The following is an 18843-nucleotide window of genomic DNA, read 5'->3' on the forward strand; positions in this document are numbered from 1 at the left end:
AGAAAATATTTCTATCGGCGCCATTTTACCAAACAAAACAACCTAATGTGTCGCCGACGTCATACTTTGATTGACATCGGTTGTAACCAATCGAGCTGCAGTACCAACTTGCCCCGCCTAACAAAAACGAGAATTTCCGCCCCGTCAACAACACAGCCAATTAAATATGAGTATTGACGCAAGTCCCATCCAGGGCGCCGCCCTCACTCCGCCTTTCTGAGTTAGAAGAAACGACGTGGGGGGCGTGTTCTGGGGGCGGGAGCGGTCATCAGTTCGACCCAGTTTGAAAGTGAACGGACGATCCAGTCTACGCTTCAGCCACCAGACGTCAACAATAGGCCAACTTGTCAACAAAAAAAAAGAAAAGAAAAGAAAAACAAAAGCCCCGGTCCCACTCCCGAGTGTGCTTCAGCCTGTCGCCGGCCCTCCTAACGAGTGAGTACAGCCGGCCATCTTGTATGGGACGCGGGTTTGCAAAAACTGGGGTACAGCGCTCCATTCAACTCGGCCATATAACGGGCATAAAATGAACCGCAGCGGGGCTCAAAGCGTGCCTGTGTTACTGCCGGTTTACGTGCGTGGTCTCGGGTGACTATTCAAGCCGCGTTGCGGTGACCAAGAAACGCCCATTTTGAGGCACTATGATCGCCAGGAAATAGTCTACGCCTCCCCGTGCCCCGCACACTCCCCGGAGCATAGCCGGAGCCCCCAAGGTTGAAAATGCGCAGCTGGTTGGCACTGGGGAGCCTATTTCCATTGCAAACACTTAAGTGTCGCTCGGATAAGAATCGGAAAATCGGAGATTGTTTTTCTTTTCCATGCGCCTTTGTGCTCCAAAACGGCCCCGTTGTGACGTCTAGTAGGGGGATGGGAGGCTTGCTCCGCAGAGGGCGGGAAGCAAATGGTGGCTCATTGTTCTGATAGCCAGGCTAAGCTAACTGCGTGCCCCCTCCATACGTCCACGAAGCCACCGACGCTTCTTCTTTCCACGCGGCTTGTGAGCCGCGGCAACCCATCCCCTCTTTCCCTCGACACAACCCCGGGCCCGTCACGTTGCGTCCCCGAGAACCCTGACTGAGAAAAATGGATCCCCATCAGTTCTTTGTTAGTGGCAGGATGATGGGGCCATTTTTGGCCCCCAAGTGGAGCGTTAACGTGACGCTTGAAAGTAAAGAGCAAGTCAATCACTATATACATTAAGTTATTTTTACTACTTGTAGTAATAATTATTATTATTAATAATAGTAAATTATTATTTTGCATTATGAAAACATTTCACGTTTGAATTTATTTTCTAATCAATGTGACCTATGATTGGTCGGCGACCAGTCCAGGGTGCACTCATCCTTTGGACTTAAGGCCATCTAGTGGCATGGGGCTTGGCTATGTCAAAAGGTTAGTAAAAAAAAAAAAAATATATATATATATATATATATAAATTACTAACCTTTTGACATAGCCAATTTTTATATATATATATATAAATATATATTTAAAAAAATTACTAACCTTTTGACATAGCCAAGCCCCATGCCACTAGATGGCCTTAAGTCCAAAGGATGAGTGCACCCTGGACTGGTCGCCGACCAATCATAGGTCACATTGATTAGAAAATAAATTCAAACGTGAAATGTTTTCATAATGCAAAATAATAATTATAGTACCCATAATATAACTGGCAAAATGACATTGAGGAAAATCTCTTGCTTGGAAAACACAAAATGTCAATCGTTAGTACTGGTATAGTAAAAATAGAACACTTTCTTGAAGTGAAAATGGTTGGAAAACACAAATAAAAATATCAGTTGTCAGTAGTCGCCTACCTGACTTTCGTCCAGAGTCAGCTAGGATAGGCCCCAGCTCACCCACACAACCCTAATGATAAGCAGCACTATGCAAAATTAAAATATGGATATTTTTATTGACCATTAATTATCCAGTACTAAACAAAGATTTGTGTGTGAGTGGGTATCGAGTCCACAATTATTATTATTTTAGAATTTCTCGCCATACCACTGGTATTTGAGTGACGGACTTCACATTAAAAAAGAGGATGATAAAATAGATGTTCAACCTCTGTGTCATGTCTCAGGACCGCCACCATGATGCGAAAGGACGTTAACAAGCCCAAAGGGAAGACGTCTGCGTACGCCTTCTTCGTGCAGACGTGTCGAGAGGAGCATCGCAAGAAGAACCCGGAGCAGTCAGTCAACTTCGCCGAGTTCTCCAAGAAGTGCTCAGAGCGATGGAAGGTGAGATGGGCGATAATTGGGGGAGGCAGATGTTGGGGGGGGTTCTGTTATTGGAGGTGAACATTTGTCTCTTTGACAGGGTTTGTCTCCCAGTGATAAGAAGTGTTTTGAGGACATGGCCAAGACCGACAAATTGCGCTACAACAGGGAGATGAGAGATTACGTCCCACCCAAAGGCTTCGGAAAGAGAAGCCGCAAGAGGAAAGATCCCAACGCACCCAAGCGGCCCCCGTAAGTCCAATTCCTCAGAGTGGGGGCTGTTGGTGGAAATTTCCGCCGACCATCGACCAGAGGGTGGCCACCTTCTTGAGCTGACCAGCGTGCATCTCTCGTGTCTCGTAGGTCAGCGTTCTTCGTGTTCTGCAGCGAGTACCGTCCAAGTGTGAAGCAGCAGTACCCCGGCCTCTCCATAGGCGACTGTGCCAAAAGGCTGGGCGAGATGTGGAGCAAGTTGTCGCAGTCCGACAAGCTGCCATACGAGGAGAAGGCGCAGAAACTCCGGGAGAAATATGACCGGGTGAGAAATTGCTCGTCACACATCACATCAACACTTTTTTTGTGAAGCGTATTTACCTGTCTGTCATTTTCAACTTTGTACACTAATATAAATACAGTTCGGGATTGAAATGTATAAAAATTGATAATGCAGTAAAAAGTCACCATGTATTTAAACTGTCTTTTTCTCTTGGACACTGATTGGCTGCTGGTAACGTCACACGTTGTCGACTAGAACAGTTTTAGTTTTGTCTTAAGCCCCACAATGGCCCCTCAAGGGTTCTGCTAGTGAGCCTAAGCGCCAGAAGAAGATCCTAACCATTCAGGAGAAGATAAAACTCCTGAATGTGGTTCAGGTAGGGCGGAAGGATGCGGCTGTTGTATTGAGAAGGCTTTATTTCCGTTCCCTGTCGGTTAGGGAACTCCGTAACTTAGTCACTACTGCCATCTAGCGGTGTTCACAGCACATAACACTTTAAAAGACTGAACAATTATCACTATATTTTCTATACATTTTATAGTAGCACTTTTTTTTTTGTTAAATATGTTTACTGTGTGTTTAAAAAGTGTTTTTAATGTGTTTAAAGCATGTGGCATGGGTACGACTTTACAAATATGTTTATGGATTTTCACCTGTCGTGAGTGGGTCCGTAAGGTTTTTCTGTGCAACAAGCAGTGATTCACTGTACTTTCTGTCTTCCCAGGATATGGTAGCGTATCGGGGTGGCGTCTCATACGCCAGGAACCCCGGTTCATCCGCTCAGGGCGTTGAGGAAGAGGAGGATGACGAAGTCGAGGATGACGATGAAGAGGAGGATGATGATGAGTAGGGACCTGCGGTTGTGCGTGCGTGTGAAAGAAAGAGAGAGAGAGAGAGAGAGTGAGTGTGTGTGTGTGAGAGAGAGAGAGAGAGAGAAGGGGTAAAGTCAAACATTCAAATATTTTGCGTTTTTTTTTTAAGACAACACGTCTCCGAGCTGCTGATTGGCTAATAAAGTGGCAGGGGCGAAGCTTCACAAGAGGCTCGGTTACAGCCAATCAGAGGCACTTGTGTCGTCGCAGTGACAGACACTACCCCCAATTGGGCTGATGCCTTTTTTTTTTATTTTATTTTTTTATTTTTTTTAAATTACTTAAGTTCTCAAAGCACCTTGCTTCCTGTGTGGTGGGTCCCAGATGTGACATAAACACACACTCTGGATGAGCATGCGTGTGTGTGTGTTTGCGCGCGTGTGTGTGTAAGGTGAAGTCCGAGGACGTTGATAATAGAGCCCCCCCCCCCCCCCCCCACACCGTTGCCATGGTTATGCCAACACCAGCCCCCTCCCCTCAGCCATGCTTACCTGTATGTTGCCATGGAGACCCTGGACTCTTCATTGTCATGTATTTTTTGTTTTTTTGTTCACAGTTAACGTAGAAGCAACTTTTATAATAAAAGAAGAGAGGAAAACGCACACAGGTGTGGTTATTTTCACCCTCCCTCCCTCCTTGTTTGAAAAATTCTCCGTCATTGTTGCATGTGTCACGCGCTGGGAGACGGAGCGGTGGGTACTCTTGGTGAAAAGTTACGGTGGTGGTTTTATGCAGTGTTTCCCAACTATATTGAGCCAAAATGTCTTATTCTGATATATGAATGCTAACAGGTTAATCATACCTATTAATTGTCCTGCCCATCACTATACATCACTGGCATGGATGAACTAAAGATACATTATTTGTAGTAAATAAACAATTTTCGGACCAATCAAGTGGCATTGGATCATTTTCCTACGGCACACTAAAGTGTGGTGGCATTTGGTTGGGAATCACTAGTTAGATATTGCCTAGTTTCTCTTTTATCCTGCGAATGCAAGTTGCACATGTCTGTGTCCTTCATTTTCTAAAAAGAAGACCAACTGCTGTTGCTGCATTTTCTTAAAGTGAAGACAAACTATCGGACTTTCTTAAGGCATGCTTTTGAATTTGCACTTAAAAGAAAGGAAGACCAAATAGCATTCTGTAAGCGGAATAGCAAAAAAATCATAATAATAATGAAATAAAAGTGGTGCATGGCTTACAGAATAATGCAGGTTTCCTACAGGAAAACAATTGAGAATCACTGCTTTAAATATATTTTTTTCCATTTATTTATTTAGCGAAAGTCACACTTTGTTCTAGCGAAGTACTGTCACACAGTGCAAACATCACTACACGTAGTGGACCAAATCAATACACAACGATTACATCATAATCATTCCTTGAAGCATAAATTCGTTATCATTCACCAATTGTGCTGCTGTAGATGAGCGAATTCAAAAGTTTGACTCCAAATTTCAAAGATGTATCCCTGCTAGAGGAAGTTTACTACCACTGTTCATACTTTGCCCCCCCCTCCCCTCCTCGATTGGCTAAGGCTGATTGTCTTAAAGTTTTTATTGCTTTCTTTTTTTTTTATGTCACAGCAGCTGGTCATTAAAGTTTGTTTCAAATGTATGCTACAACAGCAGCTCACTGGCTTAACATTAGCACCAAAGTAGGGGAAGACGCCTTTGGCATTCTTGGACCCGCAACCCTGAGATTGGCGTTGCTGTGACAACGCTGTAGTGCGTGTGCGTTAGTTAGTGCTCATTGGGCATATGTCGGATAGTGTGGAAGATCCAGTCCATCTTGGTACTCCAGCCTCCATGATGAGCGTCATTCATCTGTTTGCTGAAGTACTCCAGCGCTTCCTGCTGGCTTTTCTCTGTGCCCAAAAAAATAAGTCTTAGATTCCTTTGTAGCAAGCAGTTTGAACTTTTGATATTTTTCATATCCATCTTAACTCATTCACTGCCATTGACGGCTATAGACGTCAAAAATTCATTTGGACTATTTCTATTAGTTTAACATTTTTTTCCCCACTTTTGCTAACAAGAGTATGAAAACCTAGAAAAAATATTGTAAATTTAGAACAGATATGAAATGTGTGCTTAATCGTTAGTTAACTAGTGAAGTCATGTGATTAATTAAAATTTAAAAAAAATAATCGCCTGATGGGCCTAATTAAAAAAAAAAATAAGGGCCGTTCAATCGTAATTAATCACACGATAATTTAATATCTCTTATAAATGTACAAAAAAAAAAAGTTAAACTAATAGAAATAATTCAAATGAATTTTTGACGTTTATAGCCGTCAATGGCAGTGAATGAGTTAAGGTCAATGTACTGGTATACCCTCTAACGACTTGCCATGACGCCATTTGAGCATTTATTCAATAGCCTACTCATGTGCCAAATTGTCTTAATACTGAGGAGAAAGAATGTGCTATTGAACGAGTACATGGTCCTCAAGCTGAATATCAAGCATATTGAATAAATGCTCAAACCATTTGCTGATGCTTTCAGTGTTTTTCTTTGTGTGTGCGCGTGCGCGTGCGTGTGCTTACCCAGCGCCAGGGTTTTCCTCAGGTAGGCGATGTCATCGAAGCTCTGCAGTTCAGGCATCCCGCACCCGAGCAGCAGCGAGAACAAGTTGATAAAAAGGCTGGCGTGCTGGCGAATGGCAAGGTAGGCCTTGTAGCACATTTCCTGAAATCTGGCGATGAGACGTGGGTGAGAAACGTGCTTGGACACAAGACAAACAGACAGGCAGCAAAAAACTTTGAGACCACCTGTCAAACTCCTTTGTCTTGGTCGACTCCTGGATTCCTTTGCTGATGACGATCAGGAAGTCCTGCGTGAGGACGAAGGGGACGCGCTCTCGCTTGTAGCCGAATTTCTTTTTCTTGTGGTCTAGGAAGTGACCGAAGTCGATGTGGAAGAGCTGTGGGAAAGCTGGAGGTCAGAGACAGGCTGGGCATAGAAGCCTCTCGGGGGGGCAGGAGGGCTCACCTGTCCGTTCTCCTTCACCATGATGTTGGAATTATGGCGGTCGCCGATACCCAGAATGAACGTGGCCACGCAGTAACCGGCACACGACCGGGTGAACAAGTCGATGGCACGGTCATACCTGAAAGAGCGAGGTTACACTTAACTCATTCACTGCCATAAATTCATAAAAAATAAAATAAAAAAAAGATTATTACAAATTAGGGGCAAGAGGCAATTACATTTTTTTAAGATTGTAATTAATCACATGACTTCACTAGTTAACTCACGATCAATCACAAAATCTATATGTTTAAATGTACGATAAAAAAAATTATAGGTTTTTAAACTCTTAACAAAAGTGGAAAAAAATGTTAAATGGAAATGATTCAAATTAATTTTTGACGTTTATGGCCGTCAACGGCAGTGAATTCATAAAAAATAAAAAAATATTATAAAAAATTCGGCGCGTCAGGCGCATGACTTCCACTAGTTAACTCGCGATTATTTTACAAATTTCATGTACAAAACTAAATGTACAATGAAAAAATTGTAGTTTTGCACCAAAAGTGGAAAAAAAATGATTAACTAATAGAAATTGTTCAAATGAATTTTTGACGTTTATAGCCGTCAATAACAGTGAATGAGTTAATAACAGCTTGGATCTATCCGCTGCTGGTGCAGAAAGTAATTTACCCCGACAGACAGACACATAGACAGACAGACAGATACTGACGCCTCTCCACGGTTCTTGTCCTTAATCCAGTGGTGCAAAGTGTTGGAGTTGAACTGTAGCGCCCCCTTCAGGCCTCCTTTGCACTGAATCTGCATGATGGTAAAACTGCTCTTCACCACCTCGATGAGACCGACACAGTCACCGATGGACAGGCATCCGTAGGGGAGCATGCTGAAACCAAAATACACCCAAGTGTGAATCGGGTGTCAAGGGTGTCCGCCGTTTTCGCTAGTCCCACCGCAGATCCAGGCCTTGGTTCTGCCAGATGTTTTCCATAATCTTGATGATCTGTAGCGTAAGCATGTCCTGCCGTAGATCTGCAAAACACACGGTGGTTACCCGCAAGCAACGTCACCCGCAATCCTGAGTAAAACGTTCTACCGTCTCCATTCTTGAAGATGATCTCATTATTGGTGAAGAGCAGCTCCGACATGATGTCAGGGTTCTCCCAGTTCAACCACAGGGGGCGCTTCGCTGAGGACATTATCCTGCACTCCTCCAGCCTGGCCGCACAAGGTCAAGTTTCATAGTCTCGCTCACAAGTAAGGGGCAACGTGTCGTTTTTCATAAAGTGGTGGAGGAAGTATCACCTGAGGTGTCCTAGCTGGTGCACAGGGTTCAAAGGAGAGACAAATCCTTGCAGAGCTTCCATGTAATCTGGACGGGACATGTGCTCAACCAGGAACTTCATCTGAGTCTAACAACCAATCACAGCATGGGATTACACGCGGGGGGTCAGACTGAGGTGCAATACGTGCTTCCGTCCCTTACCTTCTGTGTCTCGTCCTTCTTTTCCTGTTTCAGCGTATCCGTGAGGTTCACCAGTTTATCCATGGCCTCCACCTGCATGCACAAAAACCCAACGGATCAACCAATCGAGGACAAAATAACAAAAGGGCCTCCTCACCTGTCGATTCAGGTGTTTGAGGTACATGCCGCAGGCTCTGCAAAAAGCCTCCAGCAGCAGGCCAAATCGACGCGACACTGTCTTGTTGTGCATCTCTGACCTGCCGACAACAAAATGCCAATATTGGTTCCATGCGTCGGCCTCACAAGTCACCCCCCCTCCTCCTTGCTCACTTGAGATGCCAGAAGAAGAAGTGTCCAATCCTCTGATTGGTCAGAGCTTTCTTGATAAGGAAACGGGCCAGCGGGTTGTCCAGGTACATCTCGTATTTCAACACCTGCAAGCACATGACAAAGATACTTCTTCTGCATGTGTTCCACGGATGGTGGTCTAACTTTCCCCGAGGGTGAATAGCGAACCTGCACGAGCTGCAGCAGGTACTGAGACAGCTTGTCATCCGTCAGACTCTGGACCAGGCAGCGCAGTGCAAACTCTCTCACCATCGGGTCAGGAAAGTTGCAGTCCAGCAACTCCAGGGCTGACTCGGACTCCATCAGAGGCCACTCCTTCAAAAGGCAGTACATCTGGTCGTAAGGGTTGGGGAGAGAGGGAAGCAATGAGTTCAAGTGGCCACTCAATTCAATTATCTTTGGTTTTTTGTACATTTAAACAGTGGATTGCAAACAAGGGTTTATTAGAATGCACAAGAAGTGAATCCAGTCAGTCTGCGCAGAACAATAGCGAAAAGGGGAGGTGTGAAGGCAAGAGGAAGGAACCCTCCTTCCCTTTCAGACCTGTTTGACCACATGCTGCTTCTTTCAACTTCGACTTGCTACTTATGAGACTTGGACTCGAACGTCTGATGTGACTGAGCAAGATTCTATGAAATTTGGAAGTTTAAAACAATTTACTTATCACCCCCCCCACCCCCACCTCTGGAAGTCGGTTGTACATCTCCTACCTGAGATACTTCATCTCTGGAATTCCATTTGACAGAAAGAAGCAGTTTGGGAAGAGACTCTGGGATATTGACACAGTAATGTCTGCAAAAGAGAGACGCACACACACCCAAAAGTAGAAACGAGACGCTTGGTTGAACGTGCAGGAAGTTCGGGCCTCACCTGTGTCTCCACAGGAAGTCCTTCTCTTGTTCCGAAAGTTCGTAGAGAGGATCTTTAGAGCAAAGGCATCGAAGTTGCTCAGCGTCTGCTGCTGAAACACTGCTGTCGCATGCCAGGCGACTGTTCTACACATTGAGACAGGCTCAAACTGTCTGCTAGGTCACTTGTGTATATGTATTAGGGGTGGGAATCTTTGAATGTCTCACCATTCGATTCCGATTTTTGGGGCCTGCGATTCGATTCAGAATCGATTTTCGATTAAGAACGAGTTTTGATTCAAAATGATTTGATTGACAATGATTTTTGCTTCAATCTATAGATGTGCAAGGAATTGTAATGATCTACTCCAGTCCGACTCGCTAATGCTAATTAGCGCGCTACTCGCGGCACTTTTATTACTCAAAAGATCGGCTCCACGCTGCAAAAAAAACAAACAACTTTTATTGGAATAACTTGATCGTGACTTTTTCCTTCTACTCTCTAATGTGGCTACAACTTAACAGTGTATTAGACCGCGTGGAACCACACTGCCCCTAAGTGGCCAAATCGGGTACAACATGAACAGCGCTCCAAATAAAGGCACACACAGACAAAGGCAAGACAGTATAAAATAATTTAAATAAAATCGATTTTGGGACATTTAAAATCCATTCTGAATCGTACTAAATGAGATTCGATTTTTTGGCACACCCCTAATATGTATGTGTGTGTGTTACCAGGCCATGTGTGTAGTTGAAGCCCAGCTCCCTGCTGATGGTCCAATTGGCGTGTTCTTCAATTTGCTGCTCGTCTGGAAAAACAACCGGCTGGTTGAACCAGGAAAACTCGAGTTCGACGCAAGGAGATTCCTAGAGATCAGAGAACAACCAATTAGGGGAGTTGATTCGGGACCCGAGACCAGGCACAAAAACCCCAGGTGGCCTACCTTGTTAGGATTGGAACCAGCCACCCCGATAGGGTTCAGCAAGTCCTCGAGGCCATGAGGGACGGGCCATAAACTTAGCGCCACTTTCCCGGAAACCAGAATGTCCTTATAGTCGAAAAGGTTCACGTTTCCCCAGGCTAGTGGACAGTGTTCCTGCCAAACAAGTGGACAGAGAGACATCCATTTGGTGGGTTAGCTTCCTCTCTTCTCCAATTTCCTGTTTCCTTTCTTCTCTCCTTTCTTACCTCCTTAGCTCCTTTCCTTCCCTTCACAGAGCAGATAGACAGGCAGAGTCGGGCTGAGCGGGGCAGGTCGGCCAGGTAGATGTCATAGGTCAGCCATTCGTTCCATCTATGTGTTATTCAGGATGGTAATAGTACTCAAACGGTGTACTGAAGAAGTTTTATCTCCTATACTCTACCTCGGGTTGGAGCATGGGACTCTTTGCGTGTTGACATTGTCGCACAGTGGCTCCCCCCCGTGATAAATCCCCGTTCTCACATAGATCTACACACATCATCGGACAGAGTCAGACAAAGATCACGAGGGACGTAGACCCGCAGACCGACCTTGTCGATGTCTCGGATGTTGACGTTGACATAGGTGGCGCAGAGCAGTCGGACCCTGAGCCGGGTGTTGAAGGCCCACAGCGAGCGCGGCGGAGAGCCGTCAGACCCTCCAGGACAAGGAGATGGCTGCGGCGTCCGGCGACTGAAACCCAAACCCCAAAGTTCTCTTCCCGGCTCCTGATTGGTTCTCCGTTTGAGCTGCAGCCTTACCTGTAGGAAGGCGTGACGAAGCTGGAGGCGGGAAGCTGGCAGTAAAGACTGTCCTTGGAGACCAGCATTAGGTGAGGAAGACGACCTACGATGATGCAGGAGCGGATGTACTGCGGGCGGACAAAAAAGTCACAGGCCGGTTACGATGACCTCAAATGAATGCTCAAACCGGGAAAGCTGTTACCTTGTACTGACTGAGTGGATACTTTTCCAACAGGTACTCATCACAGCCACACACCTGAGCAGATAAAGTATGCGCGTGAGTCACATGGCCATGGTGAGGGTCGTCTTCCGTGCATACCTTCAGGATGTACTGGCCCTGGTACTCCTGTACACAGAGGCGGAGCTGCTGAGGGGAAAGGTGCATGGATCGGCTCTTCTTCCTGATGGACTCTGCTATCAACTGTTCAGGAAGACTGTCATGGCTCACCTGCGCGCGCCGAGGGGGGAAATATCTTTGAGGTGAGTTATTGAAGTAAAAAAAATATATATATACAAGTTCATCACCGTATCGAGGAAATCTGCGGTTCATGGTGATTTTTTTTATGACGTACTTTTTAGTATTGTAAACGTTGTCGTAAGCAATTACATGAGTTGTGATAAAATGTTTATTTCGGTTTTATGCCTGTTTAAAAAATTATTATTATTTTTTTTAATATGGCCTCTCTTTTATATGCTGTTTTGCTGTATCCATAGTTAGTTACCTTTAACGTATATTTCTGTTTGGAGTTTGTTGGCGACACGATCACCCAGATTGTTACAATCAGTCTGCCTGTAAAGAGAAACAAGGAAGCAAGTCGGTTCTTGATATTTCTTTTATGGGAAGGGTCCGGTACATGGCTGGACAACGTTTGCTTTGTGATGTACCAACAAGTCCCTTCAAGTCGTGTCTCTTAAAGTCCCTAAAACTCCTTACAAGTCTCATAATGTCCCTTCAAGGTCACGTGCCTGTAAATTAAGTTAGGTCTCATTCAGACATTCAAGTCATACCTTTGTCCAGCTTGCTGTAGATGTGCTGTGGGAGTTGGGGGCTGGACTCTAGATTTGGGGGGTAAACATAGAGTGCTTGGCTGTGGGCGCCGCCCCCCTCCCGCTCCTCCATGGCTTCCCTGCATACGCCCAGTATGGCTCGACGAAAGTCCTGAACCTCCGGGTCCTTCATCATCTCAAACTCGCAGACCGGCATCCCAATAGCGAATCCTGTACGCAGTAAAATCACCAGTGTTAGATTAACACTGAGAGTGTCAAATCTTAACACTAGAATTTTTTTTTAATATGTGTCCACATCAATGAGTGTAAATCAAAGTGTTACTTTTTTTCATACTTAACAAGCGTTACTCCAACACTGTATGGTGTTAAACAGCTATACTTGTAAACACTGAGTAGTGTTGAAAGTACTCTAGACCAGTGTTAGTGTTAAACAGTGTGACATGGCCGTGGAATTCTAGTCACTTCATCCCCCACACCTTACCGATCTCTCGGTTCAGAATCTTCTCCTCGCGATTTCCCAGAGGCTCAATCACTTTCAGGATGGGGTGGAACAAGCGGAGGTCACACAGTCGCCTCGTCTCGTCGTAAAATTCTTCCCTCTCTGCTTCCTGGGTCACACCCACAAAGATGTAGCTGGACTCCTCCTGTAGTTGGCCAGAGAGCGGAGGGTCCTACATTTCACTTCATGTTCCTACAAGTCACCTCGAGTCATCTCATTTCCCCACAAATCTCAACAAGTCTTTTCATGTCCCTACAAGGTTCCTCGTGTCCTTTTAATGTCCCCAAAAAGTTTCCACAAGTGAGACACAAGTTTCTTCACGTCCTTAACTCCTGACTCTATAAATGCGGACAAATCTCTTCTTGTCCCTACAAGTCTCTTTGTATCTGTTCCAAATCTTTTCATGTAATGTCCCTACAGTGAAGTTACTGTACCTGCAGAAGGTGGTAGAGTGGATACTTCCTGGCCTCTGTGAAGAGCTGCTGCTTGATGCTGATGAGAGGAGTTTCTCGAAGACACTCCAGACTCACCATCATCCCTGCGCACGACACAGCACGGACTTTGGAACCTGTTTCGGATTGGAACGCGAAACAGGGGGAGCAAAGCCATACCGTTGGGAAGGCAGCAGTCCACCAGGATGCGCGGGGGCATCAGGTGGAGACCCCATAGTTCCCCTGACGACGGTCGGGGTGCCATGGCAACTGCCTCACCTCCGAAGTGCCTGGTGACAGACAGGCAGGTAAATCTTACTTTCTGCTTCAAGTCTCCTCATGTCACTTTAAGTACAAGTCTCTTTAATACCCTCCAAGACATGTCTACAAATCTCATCATGTCCCCAGAAGTCCCGAAAAGACTCGTCATGTCCCTCTCATAATGTAAAATGTACATAGAAAAGTCCCTACAAGTCTATTTATGTTCCTTCAAGTCTCGTTATGTCCTTCAAAATCCCGAAAAGTATTTTGCTATCCCTACATAGTCTCATTGTACCATGGCAACCACATTATCTGTGGCCTTTGATCCTTTGATTTTAATCTTCAGGTTTCGTCATGTCCCTAAAAATCCCTAGATGTCTCTTCATTTTCCAACAAGTGCCTATAAATCTCTATGTCCCTCCAAACCACGTCCTTTCAAGTCTTTGCATGTTTCTGAAAGTCCCTACAAGTCTCTGAGCTCCCCTGACGACGTTCAGGGTGCCATGGCAACCGCCTCACCTTCCACACACAGACAGACAGACAGACAGACAGACAGACAGACAGACAGACAGGTGTATGTATTAATACCTGCTGGCCTTTTATTACTCTTTGGGGAACCTTTTTGATTCAGTCGGCTGTCTTATTTTCTCGGAAATCTCCATTCGTGTCTTCACATCTTTGTGTGTTTTCTATGGGGTCGTCAAACAAAGGCCAAAAAGTAGGACACGTGCGCGCACACGCACATGCACATATTTCCTGTTGCTCTGCGCGGAAGAGGATTTGTCACTAAAATGATTTATATCTGCAAGGAAGACCTTGTCTTGGCTTCATCAAAATGAACCAACAACCTCCTCTTCTTCTCTCCTCCTCATGACTTCAGACTATTATATGGTTGCCATGACAACAGGAAAGGTAGCATCAGCCGGTGATTACCCCTTTGTTCAGTGTGTGTGTGTGTGTCACCTGAGCTTGCTCCCAGTCCGGCGGCGTGTCTTCACTCAGAGCATCCTTGGATCCACCCGGCGTGTCTTTGTGCCCGGTTTGAGTGTCAGGCTCCTAATTGTGCGTCATCAGCGGCGACCAGGCATTCCACCCCACCCTCCAGCGTGGGGCGAGCGTCCACATCCAGCCCAGGCGTCCGTCAGTCTGTCCGTGTGTGTTTGCCGCGGAGGGCGGCGTGCGGAGGAAGCCGCTTCTCGCCGGCAGTGGCAGAACAATGTGCTGGAGGAAGGGGATGGGGGGGGGGGGCGGTGGGGGTTCAAGGGGGGGCTTATCTTGCCCGCTTCCTCTCTTAAAGGGCCAGCATCCTCCGCCAAAGACTCTTAATGGGGAAACAAAGTGCTCTCACTCCGTTATGAAAACAGGAGGCTGAGTTGTCCCAGGATTAATGCAATTGATTAGCTTCCGACTAAAGTTTTTGACCCTTTTGGGTAGAAGACACTGAATAACATTTATAAATGTTGACAAGAAAAACAATGATTGAACACTGTTGGGCTCTGCTTGCGTCTCAGAGTGATGCATCTGTCTGTAGGTAACATCTCTGAACAAGCAGAGGATCAGTGATGTCACATCAGCTGTTAATGTTACACTCTCTCATACACACACACACAGTTGTTGTCAACAAAGACAATCTAGGCAAAGATTAGGGGGGGGCGGGGGATTAACAGAATGTGTTAAAAAAATCATGATGCATATTTTTGGGTGTTTTCTTGATGTCGGTGGTTATAAAAAGCACAAGTCCTAAATTAGAACCTTTGAGAAGCAGCCGTTTGTTCACTCTGTGTTGTTTAAAAAACAACTTTGTTCTTTTGTATAGGCAATTTATTTTAAGATCACTACATCCTGCACTGATCACCTACTGTATCAATCACACGGAGACACGCAAAGCGATCAACCATCACGTCAACTCCTTATGATTGTGTGATGGGTGGCACAGTGAAGTAGCGGTTAGCACATCTGCCGCACAGTTCTGAAATTCGGTCTTAAAATCTCGGCTGCAATTTGCTTGCAACCAGTCCAAAGTGTGCCATCGCCACAATACAAAATGGATAGGTGGTTAGATGGCCTACAAAAAATGGATTCATGTATTAGTCCATGTGTCAAGAGGTGGATAATGGAGGTTGTTTTTTTCAACGCTGTTAGTCACTGTTTTGCAATTTGTGGAAATTTACAAGCACTGTAGAAAATGGACTGAAGTTTATTTGACAAAAACGTCAAAGGTGCTCAGACTCCGCCTTGCGTCAGACTGCTGTCCCGTTGGCTCGCAGGTGAGGGAGGCCTCGAGTCCGAGTGTGCGTGCGCACGCAGGATGCAGTTCTCGGCCTCCAGCTGCTGGTTCCTCTCTTGCAGCTCCTTGATTTGCTCCCTCAGAAGCTCCACTTCTTCCCGTACGGCCAGCATCAGGTGACTCTTCGCCAGGTCCTGAGTGTGGATAGAAGGTAAACGTCAGTTGGGAGCAGACATCGCGAGTACTCGGATCAATCTACTCCACGGTCCCTAAAAGAGTTTTCATGTCCCTTAAAGTCCCTAGGCTGGACAAGTTCCGACAAGTGGCTTCATGTCCCTACAAGTTCAGACAAGCCTCTACAATCAATAAAAGTGTCATGTCTCTTAAAGTCATGTCCCTGACATGTCCAACTTCTGACAAGCCTTCTCAGTCCTTATGTGTCTTCAAGTCCAGAAAAGGCTCTTTGTGTCTTCCAATATTGCAGGGAGGTGAACCACAATATCGTGGGGCGAACACCCCATAAAAGTTGTAAAAGTGCATGACGTAAGACGCCAACTCACCATGGCCTGTTCGATCTTGTTGTCAATGGCAACCACACTGCCGACAAACAAAAACACATTTGGTCACAAAGAGTTCCCTCCTGTTGTGTTGTCCTCCAAACCCACACACAACTACCTGATGTCTGCCGGCAGCCTGAAGGCAGCGCTATGGTCCAGGTCGAATGCCGCCCGGGTGGGAATGAGGGTCAGAGTGGGAGGGGGAGAGCTTGGCTGAGAGCGAGACAGCCTGAGGATGGACTGACAGAGAAAAAATGGAAATATTTTGTTATGATGATCATCTGTCGTCTGGAAGTTTACTATTCTGTTTCTTCATCATCAACCCCACTATATTCCTCTTACGTGTCCCTTTATGTCTCTAAAAGTCCCTAGAAGTCTTTTCATGTCCCGAAAAATCTTTTCAACTTTTAATGTCCCCTCAAGTTCCAACAAACCTCTACATGTCCCTTCAGATCTCATGTCTCTACAAGTCCAGAAAAGTCTCTTCATAGCTTTGCAACCCCTCGCAAATGTTTGATCTTGATGTCCGTGTGTAAGTCGTACACGTTAAACGTCTTTGTGTTTCTACAAATCTATTCATGTCCCTTCACGTCTCTAAATGTCTTGTCCCTAGAAGTCGCTATGTGTCTTAAAGTCTCATGTCCTTACAAATCTCTTCATGCCCTACAAGTCATGTCCTTCTAAGTCACCCCAGACCCCTACAAGCCATGTCCTTACACGTCTCTTAAGATTCCTTCAAGTCTTGTCCTTACAAGTGTCTTCATGTCTCTTCAAATGTTGTCCCACTTTGTCTCTTCATGTCCCTACAAGTCCTGCTAAATTGCTTCATGTCTCTATTGGTGATTCGTGGTCATACCTGACCCCCGGTATTAGAGACCAAGCGTAACGGAGGAGGTGGAGAAGGCCCGAGTCGTCCCACTGTTTCCCCATCTCTGATTGGGCGCTGTAAATGGACTGCTCCTCTAATTGACTCCAGAGACTCCAGTGATTGGGCGTGTCTCATGCTGTCCATTACCCGCTTCAGCCCCGGCCCTTCTGTGAAGTCCGTGCACATCCAGCGGCCACGCCCATACGTGTCGCCATGTCCTCGCCCGCCCGTGCTGCCTCCGGCCAAGCGAACCAGTCGGAACCTGGAGGAGGCACCTGCACTCTGTCCTATGGCATCGTGGGATATGTGTTTCCTTTTCAGGGAGGGTGTCGTGGGCTGGGAGGAGCTTCCCCGGGGACTATGAGAGGCAGCCGACGATTGGACGACTGTCAGGATCACGCCGGGAGCTGATTGGCCGGCCCAGGTTTGACTGAAGTCTGACGTCACGCTGGTGATCTGGAAGCCACTGCGCTTTTTTTCACAGGTCATCACCAAGCATACGCTCCCTAAAAACACACACACACACACACACACACACACAAATAGGCCTTGAAAATGAACAAATGGATGACCTAAGCAAAATTTACTAATGTGGTTAGACTATGTTCAAGAGAGATTTGTTGTTTTCCAACAATGAAATACACCAGTTTTTTTTTTTTAATTGAGGTGGAAATGTTCCAAAATAAGGACAGGAATTATAACATATTAATGGTTGGCTGTTTGTATGTATGTGCCCTGTGATTGGTCGGCGACCAGCCCAGGTTGTAGCTTACCTCTCGCTCAAACAGACACCTGGAAATCTGGGATAGGCTTCAGCTCACCTGTATCCCTAATGAGGTCAAGCACAAGAGAACATTTCTGGATGGCTGTTTGTCCATTTGGGCCCTGTGATTGGCTGAGACCAATCCAACGTGCCGCGCCTCTTTCTTTTAAGTTAGCTGTGATAGGTCTCTGGTGTAAACCAAATGAGGACAGGCAAAGACTGCGGAACTGCTAGTTTTACCAGATCCTTCCAACTACCAACTACAACTCAAAGAACATGTCAAAATATTTACACAGAGGGAGGAGCATTTTCCACTTCATAGTGCACTAATACTGGGAATTGTATGAGGATGAAGTAAATCCTTATTTTTTAATCTAAGCACAGTCTATTTTAGAGCAGACTCTTCCTGCACAATGGTAATGTTGAGTAATGTCTGCCAGCACTTAATATTTTCTCCAAGTATTGTCTCACCTGCTTTTTTTGCGTCTTTGGAACTGTTGTCAAACTTCCTGTTTCTCTCCTCCACTTCTCTTCTTCGCTCGTCCTATCAGCTACCGCCTACGTTACTGCGCGTGCGTCAAGAGGCTTCTCTTGTGAAGGGCGAAAAAAAGCAAGAATAAAAGAATTCCGAGCTCTTCCACCACGAGTTACAATTGATTTGTCCTCGTTCACCTTCGCAACAATGCAGTTAAATGGCATTTTTCGGTACGCGTGACGTCACGGGACTCGAGTAGAACAGTCGGTGTAAACAGCTCCTCCTCCGTCCTGCGATGACGTCACAATGGAGCTATTCTTTCTTTTCTTTTTTTTCTTCTTCCCATCAGTCGGAAGGACATACCAGCTCAATGCACATGCGTGTTTTACGACACTGGAGAAATCAGGTTTATTATTATGTAAGGGTTGTGAACATTTAGCGGAAGTTCCCTTGTTAACAATGCTTTTATTTGTTCATATTCAATGTGTGTTTGTTTGATTCGGATGGTTGTGCAAACTTTTGTGCTCAAGTCACTTTTTTTTTTGATGTGCCAGGTCATTTGTAGGGTAACATGTTCAAATGTAAAAAAATTTTTTTCTTTTGCTAACTATTAATGTAATAATTGACCAATTACTCAATGAATTCAAAGTGCAAAAAGTACATATTAAAATTATTTTGCACATGTTTTCCTCTTATTCTTAAAATTATTTAGAATAACTATTTAAGAAAATATATATTTTTTAATTGCATTATTTTATTTAATCATATCATTTATTCATAAATAAATAATTA

At 45.3% G+C, this 18843-nt stretch overlaps 3 protein-coding genes across 4 annotated transcripts; 1 reads left to right on the forward strand and 2 right to left on the reverse strand.

The window, feature by feature from the left end:
* Window positions 1-248: 248 nt before the first annotated feature.
* Window positions 249-4201, forward strand: hmgb2b (high mobility group box 2b). Its single transcript, XM_086059282.1, has 5 exons — window positions 249-435; window positions 2093-2252; window positions 2332-2483; window positions 2595-2769; window positions 3452-4201. The coding sequence occupies exons 2-5, from the start codon at window positions 2103-2105 to the stop codon at window positions 3575-3577; spliced, it is 603 nt and encodes a 200-aa protein (XP_085915408.1). The 5' UTR covers window positions 249-435; window positions 2093-2102; the 3' UTR covers window positions 3578-4201.
* A 660-nt stretch (window positions 4202-4861) lies between these two features.
* LOC147159948 (phosphatidylinositol 4,5-bisphosphate 3-kinase catalytic subunit alpha isoform) lies at window positions 4862-14387 on the reverse strand. Of its 2 annotated transcripts, XM_086059279.1 has the most exons (28): window positions 14125-14387; window positions 13081-13190; window positions 12904-13007; window positions 12452-12614; window positions 11971-12180; window positions 11685-11752; window positions 11282-11410; window positions 11165-11218; window positions 10981-11090; window positions 10771-10912; window positions 10623-10708; window positions 10447-10552; window positions 10202-10354; window positions 9993-10124; window positions 9277-9401; window positions 9117-9198; window positions 8575-8739; window positions 8389-8492; window positions 8216-8315; window positions 8080-8151; window positions 7899-8005; window positions 7690-7811; window positions 7547-7625; window positions 7309-7479; window positions 6597-6714; window positions 6377-6528; window positions 6152-6300; window positions 4862-5469 (listed from the first exon to the last, which is right to left on the reverse strand). In XM_086059279.1, exons 2-28 carry the CDS (start codon window positions 13163-13165, stop codon window positions 5345-5347), a joined length of 3213 nt encoding a protein of 1070 aa, XP_085915405.1. In that variant the 5' UTR covers window positions 13166-13190; window positions 14125-14387; the 3' UTR covers window positions 4862-5344. The 2 variants fall into 2 exon arrangements, with proteins under 2 accessions (XP_085915405.1, XP_085915404.1); XM_086059278.1 differs by having other exon boundaries at window positions 11165-11410.
* A 955-nt stretch (window positions 14388-15342) lies between these two features.
* Window positions 15343-18359, reverse strand: tsc22d4 (TSC22 domain family member 4). Its single transcript, XM_086059471.1, has 6 exons — window positions 18048-18359; window positions 17587-17642; window positions 16802-17319; window positions 16064-16185; window positions 15949-15985; window positions 15343-15582 (listed from the first exon to the last, which is right to left on the reverse strand). Exons 3-6 carry the CDS (start codon window positions 17300-17302, stop codon window positions 15385-15387), a joined length of 858 nt encoding a protein of 285 aa, XP_085915597.1. The 5' UTR covers window positions 17303-17319; window positions 17587-17642; window positions 18048-18359; the 3' UTR covers window positions 15343-15384.
* Between the last annotated feature and the right edge of the window lie 484 nt (window positions 18360-18843).

Source organism: Leptonotus elevatus, chromosome 17 (assembly GCF_054856555.1).
Source record: "Leptonotus elevatus isolate MCC_2025b chromosome 17, RoL_Lele_1.0, whole genome shotgun sequence".
Classification (NCBI taxonomy): Eukaryota; Metazoa; Chordata; class Actinopteri; order Syngnathiformes; family Syngnathidae; genus Leptonotus; species Leptonotus elevatus.

What these genes read in the sequence shown, in the direction of transcription:
- LOC147159948 (XM_086059278.1), bottom strand. Translation starts at nt 13,165, where the DNA reads ATGGCACCCCGACCGTCGTCAGGGGAACTATGGGGTCTCCACCTGATG. An exon ending in GAAGGAAAGGAGCTAAGGAG is followed by an intron (nt 10,355 to 10,446) that starts GTAAGAAAGGAG and finishes CTTGTTTGGCAG; the next exon opens with GAACACTGTCCACTAGCCTG. An exon ending in GACTTCCTGTGGAGACACAG is followed by an intron (nt 9,199 to 9,276) that starts GTGAGGCCCGAA and finishes TCTCTTTTGCAG; the next exon opens with ACATTACTGTGTCAATATCC.
- hmgb2b (XM_086059282.1), top strand. Translation starts at nt 2,103, where the DNA reads ATGATGCGAAAGGACGTTAACAAGCCCAAAGGGAAGACGTCTGCGTAC. An exon ending in AGTGCTCAGAGCGATGGAAG is followed by an intron (nt 2,253 to 2,331) that starts GTGAGATGGGCG and finishes TCTCTTTGACAG; the next exon opens with GGTTTGTCTCCCAGTGATAA. An exon ending in TCCGGGAGAAATATGACCGG is followed by an intron (nt 2,770 to 3,451) that starts GTGAGAAATTGC and finishes CTGTCTTCCCAG; the next exon opens with GATATGGTAGCGTATCGGGG.
- tsc22d4 (XM_086059471.1), bottom strand. Translation starts at nt 17,302, where the DNA reads ATGACCTGTGAAAAAAAGCGCAGTGGCTTCCAGATCACCAGCGTGACG. An exon ending in AGGCTGCCGGCAGACATCAG is followed by an intron (nt 15,986 to 16,063) that starts GTAGTTGTGTGT and finishes GTTTGTCGGCAG; the next exon opens with TGTGGTTGCCATTGACAACA. An exon ending in ACAAGATCGAACAGGCCATG is followed by an intron (nt 15,583 to 15,948) that starts GTGAGTTGGCGT and finishes ATCCACACTCAG; the next exon opens with GACCTGGCGAAGAGTCACCT.